General features: G+C 61.5%; 1 protein-coding gene across 1 annotated transcript in view; it reads left to right on the top strand.

Moving 5' to 3' along the window:
- Positions 1-11971, top strand: part of HCN2 (hyperpolarization activated cyclic nucleotide gated potassium and sodium channel 2) — a 22750-nt gene that overhangs the window by 1274 nt on the left and 9505 nt on the right. Inside the window, exons 2-4 of the mRNA XM_034998197.1 lie at positions 6-490; positions 10695-11118; positions 11741-11902. Of these exons, the coding sequence (XP_034854088.1) occupies positions 6-490; positions 10695-11118; positions 11741-11902 (1071 nt within the window). The remainder of the gene's footprint in view (positions 1-5; positions 491-10694; positions 11119-11740; positions 11903-11971) is intronic.

Genomic DNA, 11971 nt, shown 5'->3' with positions numbered 1-11971 from the left:
CCCAGCAGCCGCCCCGGGCCGAGGCGGGGCCCCCGGAGGCGACGGACGAGGGCCGCCCGCGGGCCCGGCTCCGCAGCCGCGACAGCTCGTGCGGCCGCCCCGGCACCCCGGGCGCCGCGAGCACCACCAAGGGCAGCCCGAACGGCGAGTGCGGGCGCGGTGAGCCGCAGTGCAGTCCCGCGGGGCCTGAGGGCCCGGCGCGGGGGGCCAAGGTGTCGTTCTCATGCCGCGGAGCGGCCGCGGGGCCCGCGCCCGGCTCGGGCGCGGGGCCGGGGCCGGCGGACGAGGCTGGCAGCGAGGAGGTGGGCCCCGCGGGGGAGCCGCGCGGCAGCCAGGCCAGCTTCATGCAGCGCCAGTTCGGCGCGCTCCTGCAGCCGGGCGTCAACAAGTTCTCGCTGCGGATGTTCGGCAGCCAGAAGGCTGTGGAGCGCGAGCAGGAGCGCGTCAAGTCGGCGGGGGCCTGGATCATCCACCCGTACAGCGACTTCAGGTACAGCCGCCGGAAGGGGCCGGCCGGCGCGGAGGGGGCACCGCGAGCGGACGCGCGCGGGGGCCGTCCTTGGCGCACCTCGGGGAGGGCGGGGCTGCGCGCCCCGAGGGTGACCTCGAGGCCCCTCGGTGACCTCGGGCGCGTCCGGGACCCGCCCGGTAATGGCCTGGGCGCGCGAGGCTCCGCCCTTGGAGGGGCACTGGGAAGCGCGCGCAGGCTCCTGCCGTGACCCCCGCGCGCCCCCTCCCACGCACCCTGACATCTCCCTCCCTGCGGGATGCGCGCGCGTCACGGCCGCAGGACCAGGGTCTGAGCGCGGAGGGGCGGAGAGGACGAATAGAGGGGAACGTGGGCGCCGGGGAGGCGGCAGAGCGGAAGGAAGGAGGAAGGAAGGGCGCCCGGGAAGGACGTGTCCAGGAGAAGCTGGCGGAGAAGGGGTTAAGGGAACAAGGCCCTCTCCTACCGTCTCCACCTGCGCCCCACACCTCAGGGAGGCGGGTTCAGGGTCCGCGGGCCTAGGTACTGCGCGAGGACAGGGCGCTGAGGGTGCTGGGGTCCCCAAGCTGCCTTCTCTGAGCCGCAGCGGCCGGAGCCACTGGGTGGCGTGCCCTGTGTCAGTGGGTGTGTAGACGTTGATATGGATTAAGGCGGTTAATGCGTGGAAAGGCTCAGAGCAAGGCCCAGCGCAGGGTCACGGCCGAGTGTGTTTGTGGTTCTTGTTCCTGGGCGCGTGTCCTGTGGCCTGCAATTGTGAACCGTGCGTATCACGGCAGGCTCTGTATGTGTGATCAGGAGCATGTGACTGCAGGGGGCGTGGGCCTTTGGGCCATGGGCCGAGTGATCTGGGGGGCAGGCGGGTCGCAAGGGGTGTGTCTGTGTGGTAGGTGTGCTAGGGAGAGATGGGGTGCGTGTACATGGGGTAGATGTACATCGGTGGGCAGTCGGTACGAGCTGGGCAGTGTGCACAGTGTGTGTGTGTGTCTGTGAAGTTATGTGTCCGCGAAGGAGGTGGTCAGTTGGGCTACAGAGGGTCTACACAGGGCCCGCCCAGCCTCGCTCTCAGGGAGGGCGCGGTTTCAGCACCACGGACAGCGCCCAAGGCTCTCCGGGCGCCTGCTCTGGAGCCCCCCACCCCGCGGAGCACTTGCTCAGGGATCTCCAGAGCTCGGAAAGGGGGGCTGTGGGATTCTCCCTTGTCCTGGCCCTTCTGCAGCTCCAGTGCTTGATGGCTCTGGAAACTGAGGCCCCAGGGGCACACAAGTCAGGGACAGCCTGGGATTCCAACTCCTTACCCTTCAGACCTTTCCTGGGAGGTGAAGACAGCCTTAACCAGTGGCTTGAGTTTTCTGGGAGAGGCCAGGGGAGAGGGGACCTGGGGGTTTCCAAATGGGGTGCATCTGGATGGTCCTGACCTGCACAGGGGCGCACTGTTCCCTTGTAGGTGGTCCGGGCTGGGAGAGCTTGGGTCACTGTCTCAACTCATGTCCATGTGACCTGGCCAGCTGGCCGGGAAATGACCTCAGGGACACAATGGGCAGGGGAAGGTGGCTGCAGAACGTAGCCGTTGCCCTGGGTCTTCTCCAGCTCATCTGCCTCCAGCAGTGGGTGGCCCTGGGGCACTTTTCAGTCTGGGGTGAGGGTGTGCCAGGGAGGAGCTGGGCTTCCTGGTTCCTGTGCCATTCTGAGCATAGTCACCTGTGAGAATCTGGGCAGGCCACATGGTCTGAGCTGAGCAGATAAATTGTAAGATAGGTTGAGCAAGCAGGGGGGTGGTAAGTGTGTCCTGTAGTTGGAACTAGGGGAGACCCTGTCAAATTGAGAGCTTAAGGTATTTCCAAGCTGGGATGCAGTGGAGCCTCCACAGCCCCCCGTGTGCCCCTTCTAGGCCCTTCTGATTCAGTACCCCAAGCTCCCTGAGGTCCTCCTGGGCCAGGTGCTGTGGGAGCACCTTAGTGGTATTGATTCAGTCCTCGTGTCCGCTGTGAGGTGGGTGCTGCAGGAGGAAGAAGGCATTCTGGGGATTGTTGGAGATATTGGGGCAGCCGGGGATGGGCTGTGGATCCTCACTCTGTTTCTATGTGTGTGTGAGTTTTTAGAAACTACTCACGGAGCAGTGGGGAGGGGCCTTTCTGGGCCTACTTCTCCACCCTTGCCCCTTTTAAATCTGACCCGACTGGGCAGATGCCACGCCCTCTGGTGCCCATAGCCACACACTGTACAGGACTGGAAAGAGAAAGAGGTGCCCAGGGCGCCTGGGTGGCTCAGTCATTAGGTGTATGCCTTCGGTTCAGGTCGTGATCCCAGGGTCCTGGGATCGAGCCCCACATCAGGCTCCTTGCTCCGCGGGAAGCCTGCTTCTTCCTCCCCCACTCCCCCTGCTTGTGTTCCCTCTCTTGCTGTGTCTCTCTCTGTCAAATAAATAAATAAAATCTTAAAAAAATAAAATAGAATAGAATCAAACCTGAAACGTTCGGTTAGAAAATCAAGTGCAGGGGCGCCTGGGTGGCTCAGTCGTTAAGCATCTGCCTTCGGCTCGGGTCATGATCCCAGGGTCCTGGGATCAAGCCCCGCATTGGGCTCCCTGCTCAGCGGGAAGCCTGCTTCTCCCTCTCCCACTCCCCCTGCTTGTGTTCCCTCTCTCGCTGGGTCTCTCTCTGTCAAATAAAAAAAAAAAAAAAGGCGCCCCCACTGGCTCCCAGGTTCCCTGCTCAAGGCCGCGGTGTCTCCACCTGCTTGAGCACCGGCTCTGTTCCCGTGCAGACTGGCCCAGCACACACCTGGCACTGACTAATGTCTGGTGAACTGGACCCACCCTACTGCGCCTCCTTGTGCCCAGGCCACATGGGGCTTCCAGAGGCGAGGGGCACCTGCAGGGGCCTCGAGGAGGGAGGCTCTTGACAAGTGGGAATGGGTGGGGAGGGCGTCCTGGGGAAAGGCCTGAAGGCAGGAGCCTGCCATGTTCCCGGGCCAGGCCCCAGTGGTGGAGGGTGTTTGGGGCCATCTGCTGCCAGCCCCTGTGGCTGGGTTTGAGTCCCCTCTGGGCCTCCCTGCCTTGGTTTTCCCAAACGTGAGAGGTGGTGGTGTGAGCAAAAGGGGGTGTCTGACTTCCTCTGCTGCCCGACCCCTCTCCTGGCTTCCCTGGAGTGACCAGCCTTTGCACGTGCTGCCCACTTGCCCTCGCATGCCCTCCCCCCCAGTTCTGACCCTTAGTCTCCCAGCTCACCCCTGCCTCCCCTGGGCCCTCTTCCCCTCCCCCTCATGCGTGTGGGCCCTGCCAGTTGCATCACAAGCGGCCTTTCCACTCCACTCAGCATGGCTTGCTTGCCTCTCATCCCCTGCCATGGGCACGAGGGCCCGTCGAGGCCGCTGTCCCTTCCTGGGGCCTGGAGTGTTTGTGGATTCGCTGAGGGGCACGCACGGGTCCCAAGCAGAGGCCGGTGGGATGGTGACTCTCACCCCCAGGCCGTTTTGGATGGGCCCAACCCCTTCTGAGGCTGTCTCTTCACTCGGGAATCCGGGCCTGTGGGTAACGCCGGGGCCGGCACTGAGAAAGCCACGGAGATGCTCCAGCTGCTTCCATGGGGGGAGCTGGTAGAGGACCAAGTTCAAGGGACAGAGAGAGCGGTTCAGCCGCGGAAGCCTTGATGTTCCTTCTGGGCACCCTGCAGTCCGTGCCCGAGTCGGGATGGGCACCAGAACCAAAGGTCGAGGAGGGGAGCAGCCACAGGGCCTGTGTGGAGGCCCACAGCCACAGCCAGCACCTCAGCGAGTGCCCAGGCCTTGGCAGGGCCTTCTGCCCCTCCCCTCCAAAACAATAAGAAACGAAATGCAGTTAATTCCTGCTCCCTTCCCCTGGACCAGCACTGATCTAGAGGCCAAGAGTCCTCGTCGCCCCAGACAGAGTTTGGGTGAGTGGCTTTCAACCCGTTCCCAAGTCTGTAAGTGCCTCTAAGGTCTGACTTGAGTCTCTCCTGCTGCTGTTGATTTTCAGTTTGATATTCCCCGACTGTCTACCGCTGGGAGGCCTGGTGTGAGGGGAAAGAGATGAGTTGGTCCCTTTCCTGCCCCTCGGAGGCGTTTAGACAAAGCCAGGACCAGTGGACGCTGACCTGTGTCTGTCACATCCCCTGGGGCCCCAGGGGGACTGGGATGGTGGAGGGGCTGGCTTGAAGAAACTGGTGGGGCTGGAGGCCCCTGTCTCCCACCCCAGATGGTCCGGCAGATCCGCAGCAGATCAGTGTAGTGTGCTTTCTGCAAATCCCTGCATTAGCTCATGGGAATAAATCCTGCATTATCTGGGGTGTGGTGGGGACAGGGGCGGGACGAGGCTTTCTCTGGCTCCAGACCCAGCACGGAGGCTCGTGGGGTGGGTTAAGGACAGGGGACAAATCCATTTGCCCAGGGCCCACCTGGTAGGAGGAAGGAAGCTCCATGGTCCATGGGAAGGAAGGGGAAGGAACCAGCTGTGGCTGAGGTCCCCCTCCTCTCCGTAGGGGCTTCCTGCCAGAATTTGGAATTTCTGTTCCCTGCTTTAAAAACTTCATGTCTTCAAGCCCCTGGCCTCAACATCATGGGGCCCTCACAGGTGGGGCACACCCTGGCCAGTTTCCCCCATCAAGAAGCCTATGCCAAATCCAGCCAGCACAGGCCACCAAATCTCCCTCCTGGACACTGCCTTCTGCCCCCTTCTTGACCCTCCCACTGCCAGCACCAGCTTCCCAAGATACACAGTTGTCCGTCTTTCCCTCTCACTTAAAGCCTCCCAAGGCCCCACAGAGCCTGGCTCCCGCCCTCACCCATCTCCTCTCACCCCTGCTCTAGCATCAGGCCACCTGGCCGGCCATGAGAGGGACATCCCACTGCAGCCACAGGACCTTTGCACTTGCTGCTTCCTCCACCTGGGGCACAGGGTCCCCTGAACACTGCCAAACAGCTACTTCTGTATCATCTGCCAAGTACCACACCCTCTGAGAAGCCCTCCCCACCCACTCTGGCTAAGGAGTGACCCTCTGGAGCATCCCATTCACTTATCTGTTTATGTGGAATGCCCGTCTCCCCTATTCCAGACTGCGGTGCCAGGGGAGAGCTGGGTCTGTGTGGTCACCAGGTGTCCTGGTGCCTGGCATACTCCCTGCCCCCACAGCCTGCCCTGTCTCAGGCTCACCCCCTGAGGGCTCCCTTTCCTAATCCCGGACACTCGACTTGGACCTGTGACTCTTCATCGGAGGGCTCAGACTCTGATCCTCCATCCCCTGCTCGCTCTTAATCACCGACCTCGGCCCTAATCCCCTCAGATTTGCCTGATCTGTAATTCCTGGAGCTGGGATCCTGCGGGGTGGGGAGGGGTGGGGAGAGGGTGCCTTTGCTCACCAGCCCCCATCTGACCCTGCCCCCCCTTGGTCCTGGTGGAGGCCGCTTGTCAGCTACTGGAAGGGGCCCTGATCTCTGGCCTGGAGAAGTCTGGGCACCTGGCTTCTCTCACTCAGCTCTCACCGTGCCTTGGTTTCTCCATCTGAGCTGAGAGAAAGGAAGGGCAACTGCTCCAGCAAGAACTGGGCCTGGGGTGGTGGCAGTTCCGGGACCCCCGCTGAAGGCCCGTGCCCACGTGGGTGTGGGGGGGTGCGCCTGGGACAGGGCTCTGGGACCCTCTCCCAGCTGCAGGCCCAGGCTGGGGTCATTGTCGCGGAGCCCTGCACTCCCTGGGAGACTGTTGGTCGTCCCAGCGGCGTCTCTCCGGGCTGGGCCTGCCTTTCTCTGTGAACGAGGCCGCTGCTGCCGTCCGGGGCTGCGCTGGAGACACAACGTAGGGGCCTGGGTGTTCCCACAGAAGCGGGGCCCCCTGGGGCCTCACTGTTATTTGTCAGGAAAGATTTTTAAATATGGGATTGAATTACAGTCATTGAAGGCCCTGGGTGGCTGAAAGCTGACTGTGCGCCAGGGGCCTGCCCAGTGGGGCCCCTGTGGTCCCTGCACCCCAGTCATGCCTGGATGGCCCAACGAGGGAAGGATCTAGGCAGATGAGGCACTGAGGCTCAGAGGAGCGAGATTAGTCCCAGGCCATGCAGCCCAGGAGCGAGGTCAGGGTAGGGGTCGGGGTCTGGCCGGGGCGGGGGGTGGGGGGTGTCCTTTGTCCCCTGCCTGGATCCTTTGCCCCTGTCCTCAGGTTTCCCTTGGTAGGTGTGTGCAGGGTCCCTCTTCTGCCTCCTGCCCTCTTCCAGGGGGACTGGAGGGCCGGAGGGGACAAGGATCAGGACTCTGGGCCCACGTGGGGGCATCCCGGTTGGACCAGGTGGGTGACCCTACTGATGGCCCGGGGTTGGGCCATTCTGCCCCAGAGCTGCCTCAGAACCCCTCCCCAGCCCCCTGACTCTGTTCCGACTCCTCATAAACCCAGAGGACACCAGCCAGCGTGGGAGAACAGGCTGCTCCAGGTGGCGGGGCCAGCGGTCATTCCCCAGGGACCAGGGGCTCCAGATGGGGCCCCAGGCCTGCAGGAGGGTTAGCCTGACCCCAACCCTGAACAGGCAGGCAGAGAACTGAGGACAGGTGCTGGGAGCGGCAGGCTTGGGTCTCTACTCTTTGCCCCCACTCCCTGGCGGGGTCACCTCTGTGGTCTGTCAGTGCAGAAGTGTGATGCTTGCCCCTAACCTCCACCCAAGAATAAAGGGAGAGAGGGGCGCCTGGGTGGCTCAGTCGGTTGAGCATCTGCCTTCGGCTCAGGTCATGACCCCAGGGTCCTGGGACTGAGCCCCACGTCAGGCTCCCTGCTCAGCGGGGAGTCTGCTTCTCCCTCTCCCTGCCGCTCCCCCTGCTTGTGACTTCTCCTTCTCTCTGTCAAATAAATTAAAAAAAAAAACTTTTTAAAAAATGAAAAATAAAAATAAAACACAGAAACTAAAAAAAAATAAACTGTGAAGGAGGTCCTCACACTCCAGCCATTTAGGTTGTTTCTAAGCTCTCCCTGGTGGTTTCTGGTCCCCCCCACCATGGTTTCTAGGCTCTCCCTGGTAGTTTCTAGTCTCCCCCTGCCCTGGTTTTTAGGCCTCCTGGTGGTTTCTCATCCCCCCCACCTCATGGTTTCTAGGCCCTCTCCTGGTTTCTAGGCACCTCCCCACAAAGGTTTCTGGGCCCTCTGGCCTTCTCAGTTACTCTTTCCCGCTTGCTTTGTCCCAGGGCCTGTGCCTCGAAGTTGGGGAGGAGGGCAAGTCTCAGTTCACAGAGGGTGTGGGGTGGGATTAGAAGCTCGACCACGGTGGATGTGCTGGGGCAGCAGGCAGGTGGGGCCCCTCAATCCCGGTTCTCATGCCTTGGCTAGATTCAGGCAGGGGAAGGGAACTGAATTTTGAGCAGTTACTGGGTTTTGCCCTTAATCCCCACCCCCAGGTCATGTGCATCCATTTAGTTCCCTCGAGGTCTTCCCCTGCATCCCCAGGCTCTCCCATCCCAGCCCGGGTCCTCACATCCACTCAGAGAGGGCTCCCCCCACCAGGTGTGGGTGGGCCAGGCCCCCGGAGAGCCCTCAAAGGCTGCCACCCCCGGCTCCTCCCTGATGGAGGGGAGAGTGGGGGCCCCGGGGCCGTGGGACCTATCCACGGTGACACCGGCCCGCAGGCGGAGAACTGGGTGTCAACCCAGGTCTGGCTGTTTTCACCAAGGTGTCAGACGTTGGGTGCCTTCCAGCGTTTGGCTCTCGAAGACTGAGCTACTGTGAACATCTTGGTACAAATTGGTTTTTAATTTTTTCTCTTCCTCTTGGACAGTTTCCTTGGGATCACTTCCCTGAAGTGGAACTCCTGGGTCACCCCGCACACATGGTGTTAATAGGTCCGCCCTTCCAGAAAGGAGCTTCCAGTGGCTCCCAGAACAGGGAGCTCGCTGTGGCCCAGCCAGGGCTTGGTCTCATGGCTTCTCATTTATTTGTGCTCATCTGGGCGAATCCCCCACCCCTGGGAACCTCGGTCTCCTCCTCTATCCATCCAGGAGGAGGAGCCAGGGAGTGGCAGCTTTTGAGGGTCCTCAGGGGCCCTGTCCTGCCCATGTGCGATCGAGCCTTCTCTAAATGCATGTGGGGCCCCCAGCCATGATGGGGGCGCACCCAGCCCATGGGAGAGCCCTGCACACACCTGCCTGGGGCTGATGTGATCTGGGGGTGGGGGTTGCTCCCCGCAGTGTTAAGTAAGGGCAAAATAAAATAAATGACTCTGTTCAGAATTCGAGACCCTCCTTTGCCTGAATCTAGACAGGGTGTGTGGGCTCAGACCCTGGATCTGGGGCATCTGCTCATCCCTGAGACCCCCCCACCCCGTGGTCTCAGAGTTTTCCTTGTGTTTTTTTTATAGTGTCGATATATATAAAACATAGAGGTAGGCATTTAATCATTTACAAAAGTACAACTGAATGGCATTAAGTACATTCACAATGTTGTGCAACCATCACCACCATCCACATCTGGAACTCTGTCACCCTCCCAAACAAAAACTCTCCCTCACCCACCTTCTCCCCCTTCCCTGCTCCCCAGCCCCCGGCTCCCACGAGCCCCCTTCCCGTCCGTGGATGAGCCTGTTCTGGACGTGTTACCCACGTGGACTCACACCCCGTGTGGCCTTCTGTGTCTGGTTCCCTCCCTGAGTGTCAATGGGCTCGGGGTCCGTCCCTGGGGCCGCATGTGTGGGCACTTCGCTCCTGTCCGTGGCCGAGGGACACGCACATGTGGGGGGGGCCATGTTTCTATCCACGGACCCACTGAAGCTTCCATCTTTGGCTGTTGTGAATCATGATCTGTGAATGTGCTGTGTGGTTATCTGAGTTCTTGGGGTTCAAACTTGGGGTGGATTTGCTGGGTCAGCAAGTGATTCTGTTTACATTTTTAAAAAGATTTTATTTATTTATTTGAAAGAGAGAGAGAGCATGAGTGGCGGGAGGGGCAGAGGGAGAAGCAGGCTCTCCACCGAGCAGGGAGCTGGTCTCGGGGCTCGAACCCTGGGACCCCGGGATCATGACCCAAGCTGAAGGCAGATGCTTCACCGACTGAGCCACCCAGGCACCCCTCTGTTTACATTTTTGAGGAACCAACAGAACAGTTTTCTTTCTTTCTTTCTTTCTTTTTAAGATTTTATTTATTTATTTAACAGACAGACACACAGCGAGAGAGGGAACACAAGCAGGGGGAGTGGGAGAGGGAGAAGCAGGCTTCCCACTGAGCAGGGAGCCCGATGTGGGACTTGATCCCAGGACCCTGGGACCATGACCTGAGCCCAAGGCAGACGCTTAACGACTGAGCCACCCAGGCACCCAGAACAGTTTTCCTTCGGAGTAGTTTTGGTTTGTGTTCTCTTGATGGCTCTGTGCTGGGCATCTGTCCATGTGGGGCCGACTGCAGCACGTAGGTCCCCATGCTTTATTCAGAGCACCTGCCCAGCCATCGACAGATGCCCCTTGCATGGACAGGCCTTTCTCTGAGAGCACTTCCCAGGTGGAGTTTTGAATTGACCCCAGGGACTTGTATCTGCCTTGGGGGTATTTGGGAGTGGGATCAATCAGTCTTCACGTTTTCAGGTGAATTTGTCACATTAAATGTCCTGCCTCTCAGCTCCTCAGGCAGCCCTGCAGCTCCTGGGGGGCCTTGGCCTCTTCCTTGCTGCCTCCCACCCCCAAGGGTCCCCCTTCTCTGCCCTCACGCGGGAGCCCAGGTGCTCCAGAAAGAGATGGAGTACTCCACATCCTGCCTGCTCCGCTCCCCCCAGCCCCTGCCCCCCCCGACTCCCGGTCACCCCAGCTGCCCCCTCCTCCTCGCTTTTTTCCCCTCTCCTTCCTCATCCAGAGTATTTTTTTGGCACTAACCCTTGGTCTCACATGTTGGACCTTTTTGGTCATGGGAAACATGTAACCAAATTTGGGGCCATCTCTTGGGCTCTGCCAGGTCTCCTGATTCTTCCAGGAGGGAAGGTGGGAGCTGGGCCAGCAGGAGGGACCCAGGCTGGGGGAGCCCAGCGGGCAGTGGGGTGCTGTCTGGGGGTGGGAGGGCTTACTGGAGGTGGGGCACACACTAACTGTGACTCAAGGCCAAAGTCTTGGCTTTGTTGGAGGAAGCGAGGTCTGGGCTGGATTCTTGAAGGTGCAGGTGTGAGGTGGGGACCGCTAGCCTGGCAGAGGGCTGGGCGTGGGCAATGGCCTGGAGGCGTGACAGCCCACGCCTCGCCCCCAGGTTCTATTGGGACTTCACCATGTTGCTGTTCATGGTGGGAAACCTCATCATCATACCTGTGGGCATCACCTTCTTCAAGGACGAGACCACGGCCCCGTGGATCGTGTTCAACGTGGTCTCGGACACGTTCTTCCTCATGGACCTGGTGCTGAACTTCCGCACGGGCATCGTGATTGAGGACAACACGGAGATCATCCTGGACCCCGAGAAGATCAAGAAGAAGTACCTGCGCACGTGGTTCGTGGTGGACTTCGTGTCCTCCATCCCCGTGGACTACATCTTCCTCATCGTGGAGAAGGGCATCGACTCCGAGGTCTACAAGACGGCGCGTGCGCTGCGCATCGTGCGCTTCACCAAGATCCTCAGCCTCCTGCGGCTGCTGCGCCTGTCGCGCCTCATCCGCTACATCCACCAGTGGGAGGAGGTGCGCGCGCGCGCGCGCGAGGTCGCGGGGCAGGGCGGAGGGCGCCAGGTGTGGGCAGGTGCGCCTGCCAGACGGGGTCTTGGGGACGCTGCGAGGGCCAGGGGCAGAGCCACGCGGGGCGGGGGAGACATGCGTGGAGTCGGGGGGGAGGTCCGCGGGGCGGGTCACGTGACGCATTCGCGCCCCTTCCCTTCATTGTGCCCTGTAAGAGGAGGAACCACAGCCCCCTCGGCTCCCAGGAGCGACATCACGCCCCTCTTCCCGAAGTGGGGACCCGCTCAGCACTGAGAGTCACCTGACTCCTGCCGCCCATGTCCTCCAGCCCGCGCCCGGCGATGTCGCCCCCTCCCCCGCCCCGGTTTTCAGGGGTGCCCAAGGCTCCGAGGGCGGAGGCGGGTGGGGACCGGGCCTGGGGAAGAGGCGGCGGGCCTGGGAGGGGAGCGGGCGGCCGACCCGGGCCACGCTCTCGTCTACGGCATTTTGCTAACCTCAAGGGCGGCCGGGGCGCCTGCGGCAGCTGTCGCAGCACATAGGTCTCCCCTGGGCGCTCCGTCCTCCTCCTGCCCCTGCACGGGAGAAGCGGCGGCCGCAGGGTCCCCTCACGCCCCGCCCCGCCCCGCAGATCTTCCACATGACCTACGACCTGGCGAGCGCGGTCATGCGCATCTGCAATCTCATCAGCATGATGCTGCTGCTGTGCCACTGGGACGGGTGTCTGCAGTTCCTGGTGCCCATGCTGCAGGACTTCCCGCGCAACTGCTGGGTCTCCATCAACGGCATGGTGGTGAGCCGGAGGGTGCGCGGCTGGCGGGGAAACCGAGGCCCGGGAGTGCGCGGTCCCTGCAGTCCCCAC

The sequence above is a fragment of the Mirounga leonina genome, unplaced genomic scaffold (genome assembly GCF_011800145.1).
Source record: "Mirounga leonina isolate KUSES-001 unplaced genomic scaffold, KU_Mleo_1.0 Mir_94, whole genome shotgun sequence".
NCBI lineage: Eukaryota > Metazoa > Chordata > Mammalia > Carnivora > Phocidae > Mirounga > Mirounga leonina.
The sequence above is the reverse complement of the archived record's forward strand: the minus strand, read 5'-3'. Positions and strand labels throughout refer to the sequence as shown.